Source organism: Wyeomyia smithii, chromosome 2, assembly GCF_029784165.1.
Source record: "Wyeomyia smithii strain HCP4-BCI-WySm-NY-G18 chromosome 2, ASM2978416v1, whole genome shotgun sequence".
Lineage (NCBI taxonomy): Eukaryota > Metazoa > Arthropoda > Insecta > Diptera > Culicidae > Wyeomyia > Wyeomyia smithii.
In genome coordinates this window covers 114,459,904-114,483,039 of record NC_073695.1, presented here as the reverse complement: position 1 = coordinate 114,483,039, position 23,136 = coordinate 114,459,904, and the positions used below count along the sequence as shown (strand labels likewise).

General features: G+C 37.8%; 1 protein-coding gene across 1 annotated transcript in view; it reads left to right on the top strand.

Moving 5' to 3' along the window:
* LOC129722624 (clavesin-2) overlaps positions 1 to 23,132 on the top strand; it is a 37,458-nt gene extending 14,326 nt beyond the window's left edge. Inside the window, exons 2-4 of the mRNA XM_055676223.1 lie at positions 21,828 to 22,270; positions 22,326 to 22,636; positions 22,688 to 23,132. Of these exons, the coding sequence (XP_055532198.1) occupies positions 21,838 to 22,270; positions 22,326 to 22,636; positions 22,688 to 22,957 (1,014 nt within the window). The 5' untranslated portion in view covers positions 21,828 to 21,837 and the 3' untranslated portion in view covers positions 22,958 to 23,132. The remainder of the gene's footprint in view (positions 1 to 21,827; positions 22,271 to 22,325; positions 22,637 to 22,687) is intronic.
* The last annotated feature ends 4 nt before the right edge of the window (positions 23,133 to 23,136 follow it).

Below are 23,136 nucleotides of genomic sequence, written 5' to 3'. Positions count from 1 at the left end.
TTGAATGCGTTTCACGTACCGATTATACAAACATCGGTTGTAGTTGCGATACTGGCGGCTAGCGATGTTCAACTGATTTTTTTGTATGATGAGCGATGTGAACCGTGTTTCCGAAGCGCAGCAGCTTGAGCGAACAGAGGTGAAGATTCGACCACACTGGTTTCCGAGGTGGATCATATGCTGGCACTGTCTAGATGATTACGCCATCAATTGCACTGTTGAAAGAGTCAACCGCTTCGTCGATACAGGAAGACCGATCCAATAAATCATCCCACTCTACTTTCGGAAGTGCTGCGTGGTGTCCATTTTGAAATGTTGAAGATAGTTTTAGGAAATTGAATTCTCTACCTCAAAACTTGAATTCAAATAGATTTGAAATAAAGTGCCTTGTCCGATTCTGACACATTTTTGGATTTGATCATGATACAAATTCTATGATCAGATAAAACGATTATATATTCGGATTATACGTCGGGTTTGCTTTAAATTATTGTTTCTTCAAACCAGATAGATAGGTTGCTTCGAAAGCCTAATTTGTTTATGATTTCATGAATGGTGAAAATGTGACATGTAAATCTATGTATTATGAAAATAGTCTAAACTGTTGATACATTATCTTAATAAGTATGCAAAGCGATTCAGAAGAAGGAAGTGGAAATGCATTCCAACCTAGTTTCTTTAGTGCATATAACAAAAACTGTTTTTGTACGGACTCGATTCTGATGGAATGGACATCTTGATAAGGCGACCAAATTATATTTTAGTATTCTAAAGTCGAACATGTGCAACAAAGAGAATTTTTATAGTGTGCGGGTTTTCGAAACGGTAAATCAACCTTTTTTGAAACCAAGCTTACTGTTGGTTTTATTGATGATCGTATTGTAGTGATCAATAAATTTTCACAAAGAACCCACAAGGACTCCTAAATCTCTCAATTAATAACACCTTTTTACAGTTTGCTGTTGAATAATGCAACTGGAATATTTAGGGTTTTTTTTCTCCTGTATGATATAATCACAGACAAACAGACGTGCCTCTTCGAAAAAAAAATCCTCCAAAAATCTTCACAGTAATAAGTTGTATAACACTCGAATAATTGGACCGTGAATAAATGCTTTTGAAGCTTCTTTGTCGCAGTGATTGCTTATGATAAGTCTTTTCGGAAAACCATTATCTTTCAGATAAATAATTGGTAATACACGGTTGGAAGGTTGAATTACACTGATCGACAGAAGCGAAAAAAAGTTACCCAAAAGCTCAAAATGGTTGCCCTAGAAAGATAATAGCATTCTTGTAAATTTTGATGTCCCTAGTGTATGCAGAAACTCTCCCAGCTGGTCTCGAGGTACGATGCTGGCCTAACAAGCCAGTCGTCGTAGGTTCGAGTCTCGGCTCGGGAGAGACTGTTAGTGTCATTAGGATCGTAGCGCTAGCCCCGCAATTGTCCTGTACACTTAACAGTTGGCTGCGAAGTCTGTGTATAATAAACAGAAGGTCGAGCTCCGATACGGAATGTAGCACCAAGGCTTTGCTTTTTAGTGTATGCAGAAGTGCGTCAAAGCCCAAAGTGCGGCAGAGCCTAATTGCTCGCAGGGTTCGTAAGCGACTCAGCGTTGGCATATGGGAAAACTCATCTCTGAACAAGTTACCTTCACTAGCACCAAAATTCACAGGAATAGTTGAAAAACTATAATCTTTCATTTTTATCTAGTAGTTTGAGCTCTGGGGCAAGACTTGTGTTTACCAGTAGTAAATACGTAAGAAATAATGATGATTATTTCATGCTGATTGGGTCCTAAAGTTTTACACGGTTTTCTGATTTTTATATATCAGCTGAAAGAGTGCAATTTTCTGAGCAAGACGTGATTTTCAAAAAATGTTTATCGTTTTTATTCGAAAAAAAAATTTAAATTTTAAAAATTTTAAAAATTTTAAAAATTTTAAATGAAGCATAAAAAACTGCTCGAAATGCCTTAAATGACAGTTCTCCCATATACCGTACATGGGTGAAATGTCATTTATGACCTTTCGAACAGTTTTTTAAATCTTAATTTGAAAATCGAAGGAAAACGATAATCATTTTTTAAAAATCACGTTTTGCTCAGAAAACGCGACTGTTCAAAAGATATATAAAAAACTGGCATAGCTTTAGCACCCAATTGGCACTTAAAAGTAGTCGTCAAAAATGCGTCGCAAAGCATTTGTCAAGTAATACTAGGAACTATTTATTTATCATTTCGTTTTCCTCAAAACCAAACAAATCCCATAAAAACTATAAAAATGAGCAAAAACTGTTTCCGCGAGAGTGAAAAATATAATAATTTCATCAACATTGATAAATCGATTATTGCTGGCAGATTTTTTCGACAGTGTTCTGTATGTATTAGGTTAATCTAGTAACAACCTACAATTATCGTTAATCGAAATACCTAAAACTATTTTGGTGTTTTGCAACAAATTGAATTATCAAATTTACAAGAGCAGCTCCACTATAATGAAACTTACAGTCAACTGGACCGTTTCTCGAAATTAACATGGAACGAATACCTCATGCACTAGTCAGATTAAACATTCCGAAACGGATGTCTAATTAAAAACCATGAACCGTCGCGTGTTAGAAAACCGGAAAGTGTCAATTCTGCTCAATCATTTCTGAAACCCCGAACCGCAACATTCATGGTTTAAGTTATGCAAAATGAAGGTAGCTTTGTAGATACCAGGTTGTAGAGTCCCGCGGTTAGGTGTTAAGAGAAAAATCGATTGTTCCTATTCGAAAAACTCGGTATTCAACTATTTATTTATTTCGTCAATCATATGTAGACTGGTTACATTATTTTCAGCCTCAGCCTCAGGGACTCAAAATGCTATTTCAATTTATACCGGGACATCGTAAAGTCAATGGCTTCGCAGTGTTGATTATGAGAGTTCATCGTACCATTTATAGGTCATTTTTTGCCTATTCCGTTCGATGAAGGTTAAAAACAAATAAACTACGGTGCCGAAGTTGTCGAACGAGTACATAAAAAATTTGGAAAGTGGTTCTGTTGACTAAGCGCGCTACGAAACGATATCGGTCACAAAATACGCCATTGCGTACTCTCGCAGTTTATTTAATGTTTGAATGTCAATCAACATGTAGCGAGATTTTTATGACGAAAGACGATGTGAGTTCCAGCCTAACTTACGAAGGGCATACAGTAGAAATTGCTTTTGTACTAATTATATTCTTTCTTCATGTACATCTGGACGAGGAGACCACTCAATGCTGCAATATTCCAGTATTGACCTCACATAGGCAATATACAAAGTTTCGATAGTGTATGGGTTCTAAAATTGTAACAGGAAGCGTTGAATAAAACCTTAACATTTTATTTGCCTTGTGCATTATAGTATTATAGTGGTCAATGAAATCGGGTTTATAATCTAAGATTATTCTTAAATTCCTTACTTTTTCATATTTTTTACATTCTGATTTCCTAAAGCATTTACAATGCTTCTATTTTTCTTACACCAGATGTAAAATATGTGGATTTCCTTCTGAAATACATCAATGTCTTTTTGGTTTCCAAATTTCCAAAAAAGCTGTATATTATCGGCTGTTAATAGGTACTCTTATATTTTTGAGGATGAAGGAATTGTCGTTGACGTACAAAATAAAAAGAAGTGGTTCTAAGCCCTGGAGAACACCTGAAGTAACTTGAACGGGATTGGATTTTTTTTCTGTTAAAATTTATGTTTTGTTGCCCGTTTGTTAAATGTGATTCAAGGCCATTGTTTTCCCCTATCCATTGTATTAATTTAATAATCTACAAATTTAGGTAGGATTTGTGAATGTAGAATGGACTTTGAAATAAGCTGTGTTGTTATACTATTTTGAAATGTTCTGAAAATTATAAATTTTATTTACAATTATCAATGCTGAGCTAACATTGTGTAGTTCATGTGGAAAAAATCACACTTTTCATAATTGGACCTGTTATGATATTCAATTTTTACTATATTTTTCTATTTTTCATTATATTCAAAGTAACTGTCCACAACTTTGCCGAAGACACCGTACCAACCAAACAAACCGTTCCTATTTAAACTTTTTTGTTTTTTGTTTTTTTTTTTATATTACCAGTTTTACATAAAGCCTTTTCAAAAATAAGTCGTGGTTAAAAAAAAAAACAGATAGCACAAAAGGACATCTTTAACCCAGAACATCTGTACAAAGTTTCAATCAAATAAAAAATGGTTGATTAAATGGTTACTTTGTGCTCGAAATGCGCGTAGCTTCCGTTAAGCGATAATCTCTCCACTCCACTTATGTGCCAACCTTTCTCATAAAGTAAAATAAAGAAAAACACTGCGTTCTGGACCATTCCATTCCGGCAAGGTCGCAGCCTAAATGTGTTTCAAAAGGAAATGTTGCATAATTCGTCTCCATTATTAATGGAGTTCATCAAACCGTCGCAACAGTGCCGACATAAAACTACACTAGACAATGCGTGTATAATTCATTTCGGCTTTTTATTCAAGCGAGACTATCTGTCATAAGTTAGTAAGCGCCGCATATCGCTAGGCACACGTTATTGTCGTCATCACCTGTGTCCATCTAAAAATAGCAGTAGTGATAGAAATTGGCAGCTATGCTGCCACACGTGTTCGCTTGTTTGCTGCCAAAATTTTGGCGTAACGAACTTTAGATACACCCAAGTCCGTATTTATGTAGTGTGAGCCGCATGCAAATTTTTATTTGTTTGTGTTTACATTAAGCTGGAATGGTTCTTTTGCGCGAACTGAGTCTGTTTCGGTTTTGTAAAAACCGGTTCACATCGTGTTATCAAAACACAGTAGCAATTTCCTACAGATTCCTCTAAGTTTATGACAGATTCAGTTTGATTTACTCCTTCGCTTTGCATTCCACTTAGAAATTGAGAATATTTTTTCTTACCTCCAACCTTGAAACTGTTTCGTTTGCATGAATGAATCACTTAATTAAAAACTTACCTTGCATATCGTTATGAATGGGTTGCTTTCCATTGTTTGTGATGCTGTCGAAGAAAACCTTCGTCAAACACGTTTCATATGCTTGCGATATGTGATCACAATTTTTGGTTAGATTTCAAATGGTAATAACAGAATACTCACATGAAGCAATACATTTGACAATTTTGTAATACGTTAGTTATCATAATTATTTCATCGCTCAATGTTAAAAAATTATGAAAGTTTCCGCGAACAATCAATGAATCAATCACATGCGAGCATGCCTAGCACCGACGACATGAATAGATACCAAACGATGAATAATAAAAACAAATTTATTCACTTCTGTTCGAGCGTCTTGATAGAATATTTTCACTACACATTACACTTTTTATCCCTTTCACTATTTAATTCTATCACTTTTCACTTTTTACTTGCATATACGTATTTCAACACTTACATAGTGCCTTCGTCAGTGCTTATTTGGACTGTCCAAATAAGCACTGACGAAGGCACTATGTAAGTGTTGAAATACGTATATGCAAGTAAAAAGTGAAAAGTGATAGAATTAAATAGTGAAAGTGATAAAAAGTGTAATGTGTAATAAAAACAACTCCGCACAAAAATTTCTTAATGGACAATTTTTGGTACATCCGAATTTATACTTGATTCAGATCTAAAAAAACTGGAAATTTAATTGAGCGAGGACAGTGTTTTGTTTATCCATAGATTGATGTTAAAGTGCATTTGTTTATTGATGATAATTAATCTCTTCTTGCAGTCTATAGTGATAACGCTTTTCGTCAGAAGCAAAAAAATTACCCTAGAGCTGGAGTTTTCCCGTAGGCAAACATAGAAGCGACGAACCCGGTGTGCAATTACTCTGTGGCCTTTTGACGCACTTCTATCTTTACTAGAGGCACCAAAATTGACAAGAATGGTTGAAAAGCTAACATAAGCTTCCATTTTTTACAGTTTGAGCTCCAGGGCAAAACCTACGTTGACCAGTGTAATCTTTCACTTTTCGCTTGCCCTTTTCGAAGCAAAATCCGATACTAAATAGAGTTTAAGTTTCGACATTAAAAAAGATTGATGATGTTGTCCAGTCCAACTGTTCACAATTATGTTTTGGATGTGCATTTCTATGCTTTCGGCTAGCTGCTCATGCTCCATCTAAGCAGCGCCCTGCTGATCGAGTACCTCTCCAAGCCTAAGAACCTTGCCCTGGCATAAAAGTAAGCCATCCCAAGGTCGAGTAAAAAAGTCAAATTGTGCACCGTGATGATAAAATACCGTGACGACAAAACACCGTGAATGGTCACAAAGGAATGTTTTCTATAGTATAATTTCACGCTATTATCGAACAGCAATTTTTGGACGGAGCAAAATAGAGTTGAGAAATCAGTAATCTTTAAGCTGTTTTGGAGATCAGCTTTTGACAGATGATGTGAAATGGGCTCCTACCAAATTTCTAGTTGATATAAACTTACATGAATATAACAACATCAGTGGAAGCTTTGAGTATTCGCTTCTGTATTCTTCAATAAACTAATCTGTGATGCTTCATTAACCTCTCTTCGCTAGCATCCTCATTATTATTCTTGTATTATAAAATAAATAATTGCAGCTGCATGCTGATTAGTTTTCTAAGCTTCCTGTATGGGGAGTAAACAGCGGATCGCCGTCTGTGATGTGAGATCATTCTAAGCGCATGGAAATACTAATTCCGTAAAAGTTACAACTCGTACTCGTTTTATTTTACAATCCTACGAGGAATATTCGCTGTTGTAAAGAAACCGGTTTTATAAGGAAGCGGCGGAAAATGCAATTGATTCGAGTTATTTGAAAAGTTGTTTCGAGAAAACAACTTGTTACCGCTTTGACGTCGTGAATTTCCGACACGCTCAATCAGAGATGATCATTTTAATTGCATATAAAGTGGTGAAAGGTTTCAATGTGCAATTGGAAGGAATATTCTATTTTGAATTACGATTGGTAGCAATTCAATCGGAAATGTTATTCTGATTTGGTTCAAGATTTATTTCTCATACATTAGTTATATTCTTTTACCGCTTTTAGTTGATTTGTCATTCGATTGCGTTCTATCAAAAGCTAAATTGTTGCGTGTTCAAAACCAACGATTCCCTTTTCGCTTCTGTAATCTATAACATTATATGTTAAAGTATAAACCGTCATTATCTCGAGAAAACCCATTGTTTTTTTTAACTTTAAAGCCTGTATTACACTCTTTGACCAAGCGTCAAATCTTTGGCACTTTTTGACAGATAAAAATTTGGTTAAAGATAATTGTTTGTCACTCTCCAATTTTAACATGGGGCAAACACGGGTAAACAACAACCATGATGTCAAATAAATTTGATCATTATGTCAGAAGGTCAAATATTTGACCATTAGACAAAGAGTGTACTACAGGCTTAAGTCAGCCTGGTACAGCATGTAGAAATTTTGCCTGTCATTACTGTTTTAATGTTCAAGATAATCTCTTGCTATTTGATTGTACAACACCCACGCTTTACGTGTCAACTCTAGGGCAGCTTTCGTCGCATTAAAAGACATGCGACGGACAATCCATGAAAATCCGACAACATCGTGTAAAACCTAATTGAAAATGCTTGCGTCGCAGCTAGTGAAATGTCCGAACAACAGATGACCGTAAAGCTTTTTCACATTGCGGTGGAGTCACGAACTGCGATTTTGACCTCGAGCGGGTGACAACATCTGAAATATCTCGGAGGGCGAATTGAACCATACAGTTACGATAGGCGGAATGCGAAACTGTAACTGACGACCTACATTTTGACGAATGTTGAAAAAACGAAAACACATTACGTGACCTTGCGGACGCACGGGTTGTTAAGCGGTTTGATTAACGTTGTAAATAAAGCAATAAAAAGAGAGAACTAATTAGATACTGTTGCCATTTGGAAACCTCTTGCACGTATGGTGTGTCTAGTTTAGCTTTCCGGCTAGATATTAAAACTTTTATACAGTGAGGTCTTTTTTTCTCTTCTACTCAAAAACAGTGCAAAGCATCGACCTCATTTCAATGACGTTCTCCGATAATCGGAAACACTTCAAGATGTGGAAATAGGATGAGTTTTTACCAATCATAAATTTCCATTGAATGTGTTATCGAATCGAAATTTTATGAGTCACCTCTATTGAAAAAACTTCGTTAATATTTCAAGGTGTTGGTTGATATATTTCAATATTTATTATTCACCAATTTTACTAGTTTTTAGAAAATGTATTACAGAATAATATAATGGAATGTGAGCGAAGAAACTTGGGGTGTATGCTTTATCTAAAAAAAACATTGCACGACAGTTTATGGTTCGTTAGAGATGCGCACCTGTGCGGAGTAAGTACCTACCGTAGAAGTAGGTGAGGTTTACCTTCAATTTGTTATTGATGCTCAAATTCGGTGTCCCAGGCCTTTTTAACCCCAAGCCACGAGGAATGTAGAATGTGACGCAAATGGAGATGAGTAAACATAAACTTTTTTACTGCCTACAACGAATTTTAATTACAATGTGACCCATCTCGAGTAGTTCAAAGAGTGGGCCAAGGATGTCAGAGTGGAATTTCGAAAAAGGTAATTTTATGCTGTAGGCTATTATTAGAGGTCCCTATGCTCAATAAACTTCGCAGATGGAAGATGCCATTGAAATGATGGCCAAAAGGAATAGGCGTGACACCTAAAACCTCTTTATATACTTTACATCTATTTAGTTTCTATTAATTCCGGAGTGATTTGCGATTAGGGCGCAACTGACAAAATGTAAACGAATAGTTTTATTACACCATTGGTTTCGAAAAGACTGACAAAATTCATGGCAAGAATCCTTGCTTTTGTATGAATCGATAAAATTATTTAAATCAAGTTTTTAGTGAAGGGCGACAAAACAGTTTACCCAAAACAAAAATACTTTGGAACTAGGCCCTTTACATTGTTTTGAGGCAACAGGCTTATTTGCGAAATATTTCGTAAACAGGTGACAGTAAAGGGCGGATCAACATTGTTTTCAAAATAAAGGCGCATTTAAAAGGGCGCATCTGAAGAAAAAATAAAATTAAGGCGAAAGATAGATGGGCGTAGCTCGTTGTCAGAATCAGGGGAATGGCGACACGCTATCTCTTTCTATGTTGAAGGAGTGAAGAGTCTTCCCGACTAAAGTGAAAAGTATATGGAACTATTGCTGGGCGCCTGCCTCGGGGCTTTATTTTTAAATAAACCCCCGATATGTTGCCTACTGTCAAACGTGTAGAGTTTAGATAGGGCTGCCATCCCCTTGGTCAGAATGCTTTAGGGTTCTCAACCTTTTTTTGTCCGCGTACCCCTTGGCGACATTTTTCATATAGATTGTACCCCCTGGCTTGGAATGTTTTCGCAGAGTGCGAGAGGGTAGTGGTAGGTCATGTTGTGGTATTCTATTTCAGGTTTCAAATTAAACTATAGCTTGTTTGATTTCCACAGTCATGTTTTAAGAGCACTATTGAACAACATATGAAGTATTACAAAGAAAAATTGCTTTGTCCGCCATTACCGATTTTTCTTTCGCGTACCCTCTGGAGGCTTTCGAGTACCCCCGGGGGTACGCGCACCCCAGGTCGAGAACCGCTGCTTAGCGCGAAATAGAGGTGGGCGAATCTCGTTGTCAGAATGCTTTGAGGCTCATTTGGAAAGGGTTAGAAGAAAAGCGCAGATTTAGTCATAAATGCACAAATTTAATGTAGTACTGTTAGACAGGTTTATTTTACGTCGAGTTTTGGCATTGATGTTAATGTTAGTCACTTCCTTTGAAATTACTATTTGATGTACCTGCAAAATTTCAAACTGATATTCCCCAATGTTTATCTTTTGCCAGTTGCGCCTTTATCGCAAATCACTCCAGATTTGTCATTCATTCTATTATAATTTTTATTGATAAACTTTTTTGGACACTTTGGATGATTTTGAATGAGGTTGCATTTTGACATAAGATTGCTTTTAGTTGAAGGCGGTCCAACTACCGAACACCCAACGTGCATAACAGAAAACTGTCTCTCTGTGGTGATCTACACTGTGTACTGAGAGACAGATTTCTGTTATTTTTAGTTGATTCGTTTTGCGTTTGTAGCTTTATATATTATATTGTTTTGCGTTTTTACTTGTTTCCAATCAATTAATCCATGTTGAAAAGCAACAATGTTTCACAATAAATGCAAATGTTTTTCAACAATCTTTCTGTATGCGAACCAGCAATCGGTTTAATGTGTATGTGCAGTAACCTTCAATGTTTCGGGACAAAATGCTCCGTTGGCAGGGTTAAAAACATCATTCGGTTGTCCAGCGACGTGCCAAGAACGCTTTGTTAATGCTACATAGGATTACATAGGTCAACCGGCTTTTCGATTTCACGTAATAAGCCTGTTTGTGACACGCTAGTTAGGCCGTTACAAATTTTATTTTCATTTTATGTCACCCCCTCCTTCAAAAATCTTGAAAATTGGAAGGGGAGGAAAAAAAAGCTCAAACCGTTTTGTTTATTTCATTGGTTTTCCGACAGCATAAATGCTTAATTTAGCAACAAACAAGTCAGGTGACAGCGAGAGTGTCGTCGAAAGGCAAGCGAAATAAATAATAATAATAATAATAATAATAATAAAGTGTTATTTTTCAACATTTATTTGAGTGCAAGTTACAAACGTCATAACTTGCACACAAACTTTGATCAAAGATATTTCTTTTTTTTCGTCTCGGTGTTATTTATTTTTTTGTCACCCCCTCTGCTAACTTTGATAACCTTGGACATAAAAAGAATTCGAAATTTGTATCAGCCTTACTGTAAAAACCAAATACGCATATATACACATTTTTGCTACCGATCAAATCGTGCGTTCATATTATGTCATTATCGCCGGTTTCCAACGTTCTAGACCTTTCTTGAACACTGTGGCCACTAGTAACTTGGTACCGTTCTTTGGCGAAGGACGCAACTAACTGCTCGGAAACCTGTATGACATCTTTGTCTGTAGGTCGACATAACCAAGGCTATTTATGTGCGCGTTCATATCACATTTTAATCCCATACTAAGCGTCATTTGTCGTATCGATCAATTAAACGAAGCTCATATTAGTGTCTGTGCAGACACAAGATCAACATCCTTTACGAAAAGTTGATCGCGTAGGTTGGTCTCGAACTTTTGCGTTTTCCACAACAACCAGTAGCAGCAGCGTGTTCTTTTCACACGCTTGCGATCTTTTCGAAAACAACTTCTCGTGTCGGTAGGTGGTAGGGATTGTGTCTGGCAGGGGAAAATAAATATTTGCTAGCGGCTTAATTATGCGACAACCACAGGTTCTAATCGTTGAGGCAAAGGTAACTGTGGGTAGTGCTTTTAAATATCAACAAATAATTACACTAGAAGATGTTAATAGAAATGTGCTAGAATCGATTGATCCGAGGCTACTATTGTTCAGTATCCCTATTAATTCGAAGGATGATACAATTGAAATTTCATTATTTTCAATCTTTTTTTCTCATTTTACGGAAACCATTTTAATATATTTATAATCTGCAATTTCTGCGAAAACTTCTGTCCAAATTTTTCGCAGAAAAAAAAACAAACAAATATCTCCTAAATTCGATAATAAAATGATTATATATATGATGAAAATGGAATCTTAAAACTCATTTCAGAGTAAAACGTGATTTAATTTTTTTTCCTATCGTCCTCCGCTTTTTAAATCAAGATTTAAAACTGCGCGAAATCGCTACAATGACAGTTCGCCCATATACCAACTGTCATTGTAGCGATTTGGAGCGAATTTTAATTCTTCATTTAAAAATCGAAAGATAATGATATAAAGTTTCAAAAAATCACGTTTTGATCAGAAAATTACACTCTTTCAGATGATATATAAAAATCGGGAATCCGTGATTAGCTGAACAACCCAATTGTACCAACGCAATGATTCCAGAATCACGAGTTTCAAATACGCCTCTTTTGCGGGATGAGTACCTACTGGCGACTTTACCTTCTATTGCCGTTGTTGTTTAGATTTGGCATCCAAGACCTACTCAATCAAAAGCTGACAAAAATATAAGTTTTAACGTAGATGAGAATAGGTCAGCCGTTCCCAACCTTTTTTTGTCCGCGTACTATTTTCCAAATCCATTGTACCCCCTGGCATGGAATGTTCTCGCAGAGTGGGAGAGAGTAGTGGTAGATCATGCTGTGGTAGTCTTGTTGAGGTTTCAAATTTAATTATGGTTTGTTTAATTACTACAGTCATGTTTTAAGGGCAAGTTTGAATAACAAATGAAGTACCATAAAGAAAACTTGCTTTGTCCGCCATTACTGATTTTAATTTCGCGTACCTCCTGAGGACTCTCAACTACTCCTAGGGGTACGCGTACCCCAGGTAGAGAAACGCTGGAATAGGTGAATGCGAATGTTTTTTTCACTACCCATCCCACATCGGCATGTCTCCACGAATTTCAATCTGACTCGCCCCGAGTAGTTACTCGTATTGAAAGGAGTTCAAAGGGGTCAATGCTGAGAGTTTATAGAAAGAAGAGTCTACGTTGTTAGCTGTTTGGTCTTTATGCTCGAAAAGAAATATATTATACAGCTTTACAATGACATTGAGAAGCTGTATTGTTTGATTTACCCATCATAAAAAAAATTAAATAAATTTTTTCGGGAGTTCTAACAATTTCTTTGCAATGTACCATCAACAATGTACAAGTTCAGTGTAATAAAACGTATAGGATTACATTGTGTAAATTACACTGGACAACAAGAGTTTTGCATAGAAGGCGAACTGAGAAATAAATAATAATAATATATATTTTTAATAAACGCAGTTGAAAAATGGTAGCTGGTGAATTTCGGATTTTTTTAATCGTTTTCATCAGGGGGGATCTATCTGTCAAACACATATTCGGCAATATAGCGTTTGTTTTGGTTTTTGTTCTTTTTGGTCATGAAATTATCGATGTGAAATATTATAGAATTGGAACGTTTTTTTATCAAAACTCGAGAAACCGCGGAAAACTTTCATGAATGTGTTGTGTAGTGATTTTTCCCCCATTATTGTTCATAGTTACAAACATCATGGACCAACAAACGTCATGGACCAGAGTTGATCTGCGATAACGCACACATATATGAAATTTGACAGCAGTGAATCCCCTCTGGTTTTCATCTTATTGACCATTTTGTTCAAAAGTAACGTATAGTTATTTTAAATTTTGAACTTTTTAAGATTTCGAGCGAACGAGATCTTAAGATATACACACTTAATTTTTTTTGCTGGGCCTCGGTAGTTTTTGCCGAGAACGGCACCACTAAGTGCTCGGTTGAGAAATTAATGACAGCTGTCACATTATTTCGTAAATCTCAGTTCACCTAGCTGAAATTTCGGCACAAAATATCGGTAATCAAGTGGGTAGTAATAGCTCGGTAATATTTTACGCCGAAATTTTAGTTAGGTTGAACCGAGATTTACGAAAAAATGTGACAGCTGTCATTATTTTTCTAACCGAGCACTCAGTGGTGCCGTTCTCGGCAAAAAATTATGGGCAAATCGGTTTATTTGTTGAATGTCTGATGACTTTGACAGAAAATAGTCTAGTTCTATAAGCTATAAAGAATTCTGTATGTATCAAAAAGAATAGCAGTTATACAGAGTGTTGTATCCCAAATCGTCGTAATTAACTGATATGTATTCATGATTTGGAACGAAGAGGGACTATGAATTCAATGACTTTTGTCTCGAAACTATAGACAAAGTCTGCTACCTCACTCATTAATGAAGTAGATTGCTTGAATTTGATTATCGGAAGTATCGACCTTTAAAAGCTGAAGCTTGGAGTTAAAAGACGGCGCGATGTTCAGCATATGTTTGGGCTGAACATTTCGTGGTTATAATGATTAAAAATGTAATATATATCTTTTATTTGACTACATCCGATATCAATTTCCTCTGGGGGAGTTAGGGCCTTAACTTCGTGCCATCAAATATAAGCGGGTGTCGTTTGAACGAGACCGTAAAAGCTATGCACACGAACCTAAGGAAGAGTGCACCGTATCAGCGAAATTCTTCGAAGCAAGAAGGTAAGAAACCGAAGACACCATGTTGGCAATGCGTTCAAATGCATTTTATGAAGGACTGCTTTTTTAACAACCGCGTGGGACACAAAGAAGGATACTGTTCCTGTTCGAAGAAGACAAATCATACGATGTAGATATCCTTAAGGCTCCTGCTTCTAAAGATCCACCAGCTGAACATGAAGAAGTTCAAGAACTTCCTCCGCCACCATTAAAAGCTCCACCACAGCTCATGGCTGGAGAACAACAACCACTCTATACTGCTGAACAGCCACTAGACAGTTAAAAAATGTTCCTGAGTAGTTGGACGATGCAGAGCCAGAAACCCCTGATCGACCTAGACGGCTCGTTTCGCTGCCTTCCAGATTTCAAGGGAATCGCCTGTTTTAAGGAGGGAGATGTTACATCAAGGCAACCAGTGAAAAGTTGTCCTTGACATCAGAGTGGAACATTTGATTATTCTTTGTCCAACCTCGAATGGAAATAGATGTTCTTTAGTAAAAACTCTTAAGTTCATTTAAACTTTTGGACATATCAGTGATCAACACTAAATTTCAATTTTTATTAACACTTAACTAAATTAACTGTAATTTAGTTTACACTAAACGTACCGTAGAAAGATAACAATAACAATGTCGGTAATTAAAAATCATCTTCCTTTTATCCTCCGCAAATCGCTCCAGCGCTAATTCAGTAATTTTTTCACGATTGTTGCTAACCATCTGCCGATGAACACTCAGCAAGCAGAGAGCACTCAACGCCAGCGTTGCCTGGTATCCAGATTTAGCTGGATTATCCAGATTTTTGAACATGTATCCAGGTAGACAGATTTGATGTCCAATTATCCAGATTGTTCATGATTGATTTCTTTTGAAGGGACTTTAACCCCAAACGGTCATTCGTCCCTAATTGTTCATGAATGATCGAGATTTCATCCAGATTTTATTTTCTCTGTTCCGCAAAAAGGTCATCACTTCAAATTTGGCGCAAAATTTCGCAATTTTGTTACCTCAAATTTTACGTACCCCAAGACTTTTATCCGAAGAATTTTCCTTTCACCCCACGAAATGACTTCCAGATTTTTTCCTGATTTTTTTTACCTTTTCCATATTTGAAAAAAAAGTACCTGGCAACGCTGCTCACCGCTGTTCAACCATTGTTGACTTCAGCCAGGTTTTCACCAGACGCAATGTGCTGAACGAGTGCAATTTCAATTGCTTTCTCAGTCCCAGGGAAGAAAGAACGGGTTTCAGCTAGCAGGTCTATCCAGCTTTCCACGAGCGGTAATGGCGGACAGTGCACGCAGCCCATTCTGACGTTTTTTTTAGGTCAAGGTATTTTCAATCGCAGTAACGGAGTAGAAAATATAATAACGTCGTAACGTAGCATAGCAACTTCAACAAACAATGGGTGTTTGTTATTTAAATTTCGTCATGCGCATGCGCGGATCAAAATAAACAAAACTGTTTATTAAAGTTGCTATGCTACGATGCAACATTTCTGTGTTTTTCACTCCGTTACTGCGATTAAAAATTTGCTGACCTACAGAAAACGTCAAAATGGGCTGCGTGTATTGTCCGCCATTACCGCTCGTGGAAAGCTGGATAAGATCCAGCTCTTCCAAATTCTTACGATCTGCTCTTATGCTGCTGCAATGTTGATAACAAACTTCCACCTCTTCAACAAAACTGTCAACTTCGTAAAAAATTACTAAACTTTTGGTTTTGCGCTTGAACTCTTCCAACGGCATGCGTATTACGTTAGTGGGATGCAACAAGGACAACGCGCAAGCAGTTGCAGTATCTTCACCGAACCGTGTTTCCAGTGCTCGGTTCCAATACTCCAAGCTAGTTGACGCAGGCGGATTTGCTCGGTACTTCCGTGCAACAAGCATTTCAATAAATTTTTTTTGTGTTATTAGAGTTATTGAAAAGAAAATTCTGCACCAATGTCAAACACTAGAGGGGGGGGGGGTCAACAGCCCCCCTCTGGCTACGCCTATGGGTAGAGCAAATATTTTTTGGCGAATTCGTGCGCTCTCTTCTCCCTTACATCTTCCGAAACATCACACCGTTATTTGGCAACGTAGAACTCCAGCCTCGGTATCTGCTTTCCATCTGCTTTGATGTAGATTCCTTGCGCGGGATTTGGCCGACGTGTTTTGTTGATCATAGCGGTTCAGTGCCTTTCGGACCTTGAACATGAAGCCCAGCTTGTTTCATGGTTTGCTGAACGAATCAGGCGTAGCACCTTGTCTTCAGAGCAGCGTCGTGAATCGATGGTTCGGATTACGCTTGAAATAATTCAACACCTTCCGGGTCTTCACAGAGTCAGCTGTCTTCGATTTTTTTCCACCCCAGCTAGCCGCTCGGTCATCTGGGACTCCTCAAACGATTTTACTACCTGAGACACAGTTGTTTGGGTGATTCCCAGTTGTCCTCCGATCCATCTCATAATCGCAGTCGGATTTTTCATGACGGCGGAAAAAATTCTTTGGCGATTTCGACATCTCAATAACCACTGAACCGATTGTAATGACATTTTGTACATGTGAATAATACCATCCAATCTAGTTATACCCAGTTTATCATCAATTTTTACCCCCGGATAAAAAGGTTACACACGGAAAAAAATGGTGCATTTTTTTTTAGGACAGGCCCTAACTCAAAATTTTCCTGAAAGAAAGCTGTGCGCATGATGGTGCTTACAGATTGTTGCACGAAGCGGCATAACCTCACTTTTTCACAGGTCAGGAAGGTTTGTTTACAGGTATTAGAATTCGGAGCGGAAATCGATTTTTGTTCAATCGCGAAACACTTTGAGGAATAAAATCCCCTTTCAGTTTCATCGAAAATAAACCCAAGTCCGAAAAAATAACTTCTTTAACTGTCAAAATCCCCGTTGGTGTCGCCTTCAGTTATCGCCTTTATACTGCATCCTCACAAAATCTGCCGAAGATGGTCCTGAGCACATGTCGTTCAAGAACGGCCAGTGCTTGCAAGTCCTCCTCGAGCATTGTCCATTTTTAGCGCTCGTAGAAGACTATCGGTCTTACAAGCGTCTCCGTACATGGTGCACTTGATACGTTGGCGAAGGCACCAAAACTCAAGGTCTGGTGGCCTTGAAATCGATGAATAGGTGATGCGTGGGGAATTGATATACACGACACTTTTGGAGAAACTGCCGCAGCGTGAAGAATTAGTCCGTTGTCGGATGCCCATCCACAAAACCGGTTTGATAACTTCCCACAAACCTTTCTGCTAGCGGCGAGAGGCGGCGAAATATGATCTGTAAGAGCACTTTGTAGGCTGCGTTCAGAATCGTGATCGCTTGATAGTGCACAAATTCCAATTGGTCGCCCTTCTTGTATATTGGGCCTTCTTGTATATTGAGCATATTACCACTTTTTCGATAGTTGTTCTGTATTCCAGATCTATAAGCTGGTGCAGAAAGGGCAGCCATTATGCATTAAAAAAAATGTCTTTTGGATGATTCCTGATGAAAAATCCTGAAGATAGAGGTGTCGCACGGTATATTTTGATGCAAAAATGTGAATGTCCCCACTTCGAGTTTCTTGGGGGCATCCAGGTTGTTCCGGAAGCAGCCAATGCAGCCTATATTCAGAAATAGGGTAAATATGTATAAAACGCCCCCCCCGGGGCATAACGCCCCAGTCCATTTATTCGGAAACTCACAAAAAATAAGACATGAGACTATTGGGAATCCGTAGCGGGTCATAGGACCAACCTTCTGTACAAGTTTGATAATTGTCACTAGCAGCGAAAAATTAACAAAAATCAATTTTGATTTGAGCTGCTTCAGATCTAGTTTCTTGCAGCGTTTCCGTAACGTTTTTTCACTAATGTGGAAAGTTTGTTACCCGGTTTTTGTACTTATATATCTCAAATGAACCTCTAAGCAGCTGTATCTAGTGAAGAAACGATAAAAATTGTATAATTTGCTTAAGTATTCAATGCTTTCTGCTACAGTACAGCTCCCGGGCAATATGCCCCACCGCAAGCCCGGCTGATTTGTTCATTGCTTTAGCGTTTGCTTCTGAGACTTCAAGCACTGTTACACTTCGCATGCTGAGCTGGCATATGAAGCTACTGCATGGGGCATATTATACTGCATCTGGGGCGTTTTGCCCCGGTAGATTGGAAAGCTTGCAATTTAGTCAAATTTTTTAATAAAATTATGGCGTTTTTGTGTAACAGCAATTACAAAACGAAACAATAGCAGTGCATTACCAACTGAATAGTGTATCCAACTGCATGAAATATTTGTTGTTTTTGATAAACATAGCTACAATATTGACGATGTTCCTTAGGGGGGGCGTATTATACCTGTTTACCCTATGTCTTTCGGAAGATTAGTGATGAAAAATTCTAAAGATAGCGGTGTCGCACGTCATATGAGCCGTTGAGAGCAAAAGTGGTACATGTGCCAATTTTACACTTTTTGGGTTTTTTGCATAAATTGATGCAGAACGCAATAACGTACTGGAATACCCAAGAAAAACCGAGATCTGATAACCTAAACCAAAGTTATAGCCAGAACAATTTTTGGTAATTAACATAATCACCATTTCGTTGAGAGCAAAAGTGGTACATGTCCAGTCTGTGCATAATAGATGAATTGTAAGTCGAAGATGCTAGGATATAGAACAATCATGTCTTCAGCAAAGTTGGTCAAATGATTGAGTACTTTCAGATGAAGATCTGTCTGTTTTTTAATTTTCTCACAACGTGGCGCTAGTGTACCCGTGACTATTTTGTAACAGAAAGAGTTTTAATTTAAGTATCAACTCGTATGCTGTGGCCAATTTAGAAGATAACTCTCTGAGGTCTTTGATATAGAGATATATTTACCCACTGGACCCAGGTTTGGCTTTAGGCAGGCCACCGATAGCCTTCCGGAAGATCCAGAAATACCGTAATTGAGATCAATTTTTTAAAGTGGTCCTAGAGCTTCCTATATTTTTCGAAACTGCTTCTGCGGGATTGACTAGAAACGAAATGATTTCACCGAAAGATCCGAAACTAGCGTAAAATGTCAATTTTTAAAAATGTTCCTAAAGCTTCCTGTTTTTTTTTTTCGAGAACAATTCTAGAAGGAAAATGATCTTTTACGAAATATGCTCCGAGATGGCCACCATGTGAACCACCGATACTACCATAGAAGAGATTAATGTTTAAGAACAGTCCCACTTTTTTTCTAAACCTCTCCCAGACGAAAATAAATGATCTCATGACAGAATGATACTCAAATTTACCATCAGATAGCCCTCCGAAAGATCCGGAGTTACCGTAAACGAGATTAATTTTGAAAAACAGGTCCTAGTCCCATCTGGATAAGGTGTGTATTTTTCCAAGGCTGTATCATATTTTCAGTTCACTCATTTGTCGCTCCTCTAACTACATATACTGTCTGCTCTAATGAACAGGTCCTAGTATTTTCTGTGTTTTTTTTTTCAAAACTATCACATGCAAAAATATACCATAATATCAAAGAAAAGCCGAGATCTGATAACTTTTACCAGAGTTATAGCCAAAATAATTTTAAATGTCTTCTGTTACATATACACTAGCGCCACAAAGTGACAGAATTCCATAACAAACAGATCATCATTCTATAGTACTCAATCACTTGAACAACTCTGCTGAAGACATGAATGTTCTAAGTTTTAAGATTAGCGAGCTATAATGCATCCTTCATGCTTAGACTGGACATGTACCACTTTTGCTCTCAACGTTTTCTGGTTGTCATTATTTTTCCCATAGAACAAAAGTGGTACATGTTTTTCCATTGGAGTTTTTGTAAGTTTCTCAACCAGAACTCGTTATGCCCTCATGTACCGTCTTTTGGAACCTTTCCAGCAATGATTTAGTGCAGTTATGTTGGGAAAAATTGTTGAAAGTAATTTACTATTTGAGTGTTTCGTTTATCGCGTCTCCTGAAAAATTTACTTAATGGCAGATTTGCTCTCAACGGCTCATATTTTTATGCAAAAATGTAAAAGTTCCCTACTACAGATTCCTCTGGGGACTTGCGGATGAAAAATATCCATTTTCCGTTGAGTTCTAGGCCACTCTTGATGAACCATTCGCTTCAGAAATGGTTTTCTCATCTATGCCAATGATGCAAATAAGCATTTTCATCAGGTAACCTATTACCCAATCCATCCAAAAATTATCAGGCTTGACATGCCTGCCAGAACTCAGGAATATTTCCTACATCCGGTGACCTAGGCTAATCTGCGGTTAGTAAATGAAACTTTGGAAGTTTTCCAGTCGAACGGCATTCGAATTATTAAAATTGAACAACTAAAAAAAAAATTGAATAACTGTCCCATAATGAAAAACAACATGTTGAGAAAACGGCGATTTAATATTATCCGTGAATTTTCCGATTTCCAGCAATTACATCCAGAACCAATGACCATAACAGTTTAATGGCACCACAAGTTTAACGTTGAGAACAAAAAAACATGGATGGAATTGGTTTTACGTTAAATAACTAAAATATGCGGGTACATTTCAAAAGTACTCGCATATTTTGTCCTATCACATATTAATTCAACCAGCAACCGGCAGTATCATTGGCAACGTAGATTGTACTACAGAAAAACAACATTAGTCTAGTTAATTAAATAACATACTTCTATGTGCCTAGAATAATCCGATATACACTAATCAGGAGCAAAATAATATGTTTGCAGTTTGTGCCACTATGCAGTGGGACTGTAATGCGGGTACTTTCAATATGGGACAAAAACAACTTGGTAAAAAACTTTTTTGAATTACGGTATCCTTGCAGATCATGGTCGACCGTATCTTTTATGGTTCTCCAAAAAGGTTTTTCCTTGTCCCTTCTGTTGGTTTTATCAATGGAATCTCCCTCAACCCCACACGATTTCAGACGTTTGAATATTGGACAAGGGCTGTTACCGGCCAAAAACCGCACTGCTACGACTTATAGAAATTGATGATAGCTGATAGCGTTTTAACCATTGCTGTGAATTTTTGTACCTATAGCCGTTGTCAAAACACGTCAACCTACGTCAAAGTGTAGCATAGTAATTGCTCGCCAGTCAACGTTATGTTTTCGAGGAAGCTCACTTAAGTCTCTGAAAAAATGTTGGAGGCTAGGGGCACCAAAATTCACAGGAATGGTTAAAAAGCTATAATGTTTTAATTCATTCAGTTTAAGCTCTAGGGCAAAACCTGTGTGTACCAGTGTAATCGTTCTACCTGAAATACACTATGGTCGCTTTTTACGCGGTTTTTTTACGCGGGTTTCTTTTTACGCGGCTTTTTACGCGGATTCCGGAATTTACGCGTTTTTTTTACGCGGATTCCGGAATTTACGCGGTTTTTTTACGCGGATTCCGGAATTAACGCGTTTTTTTTACGCGGATCCCGGAATTTACGCAGTATTTTTTTTGCGCGGATTTCGGCTCCCCTTCACTCGGATTGCAGAATAAACGCAGGTTTTTTCTACGCGGATTCCGGAATTTACGCGGTTTTTTACGTGGATTCCGGAATTTACGCGTTTTTTACGCGGATTCCGGAATTTACGCAGTTTCTTTTACGCGTTTTTTTACGCGGCATGTATCCCCCGCGTAAAAAGCGACTTTAGTGTACTACGTTCTAGTTTTCCACCATCACTGTTATCAATTGTGAAAGAATTTAGGATACAATAGTAATATGTGGTTATTTTTTCTTTTCTTTCAGAATCCGCAAAATGACGACCACCCGCGTGATTCTGAACTTTCCCTGGACCAGCGGCAGCGACAAACTAAAGGACGACCTTTTCCAAGATACTGGAGTGACAGACGCGGTCATGAATGTTGCCCGTAAAGAGCTGCGCGAGGACAAAGCTATCCGCGAGCAAAGTCTGGAGCAGATGCGCGAATGGATCCGGCAGAACCAGGATATTGAGAACGTTCGAACTGATGATCTGTTCCTGTTACGTTTCTTACGCACGAAAAAGTTTAGCGTGTTCATGGCTGAGCAAATGCTCTTGAAATATTTGAATTTACGCAGACTACAGATGCACATGGTACACGATTTAGACTTTTTATCACCAAAGTTAAATAAACTTATCAACAATGGATACATGTTGGCGTCACCTATTCGTGATAAGAACGGAAGACGGCTGATCCTTGGATTTGCAAGTACGAAACAATGACTAAATAGTTGAACCAGACAAATTCAAAACTTTAATTTCAGGCCTCTTCGATCCATCCGAACACGATAGCACCGAAATGTCACGAGTGCACTCCATAACGTACGAAACATTGTTAGAGGATCCCCAGAATCAGATCTTGGGATTTGTTCACATTGGAGACTTCAAGGGAATAACCACGGCACATATATCAAGCTGGAATCCCACCGATTTCCTGCGAATGTTGAGATGGGGCGAACAGTCGATTCCTATGCGCCATAAGGAGGTCCATTTCGTTAATGTTCCGTCGGCTGTGAAATATGTCATTGAAGCCGGAAAAGCGATTATCAGTAAAAAAATGAAAGAACGGCTACAGGTGGGTAAAATTTTTGACTATTTTTTTCTAGTAGCTAATATTTTTTTACAGGTTCACGTCACAGCCCAGGATTTATGCAAAAAAGTAGACCCTGCTTGTCTACCGAAGGAGCTTGGCGGCAAGATCCCGCTTCGGGATATGATTGAAAGTTGGAAGCTTGAGTTAGCAGCCAAACGTAGTACCCTGTTGGCGCTGGATAAGATGAAAATATTGAGTGATCGGGGTATTATCACACGACACAATAACGATCGTAATAACAACAATGGTCAACTAGGAATGGAAACGATAACTGGCAATTTCCGGAAACTTGAGGTTGATTAACCGAAATGGTGAAATAGTGATCATTAGAGCTATTTACAGTAGTTAGTAAGCGTGTGCGAGTGAGTCTATGTATAGTTACCTATGAATTTCAGCAACAATTTAGCGGTACATTTGTTTTCTATGGTACATTGTACAGTTATATTATTGAAACCAGAATAAATATTTACTTAGCTTATGGC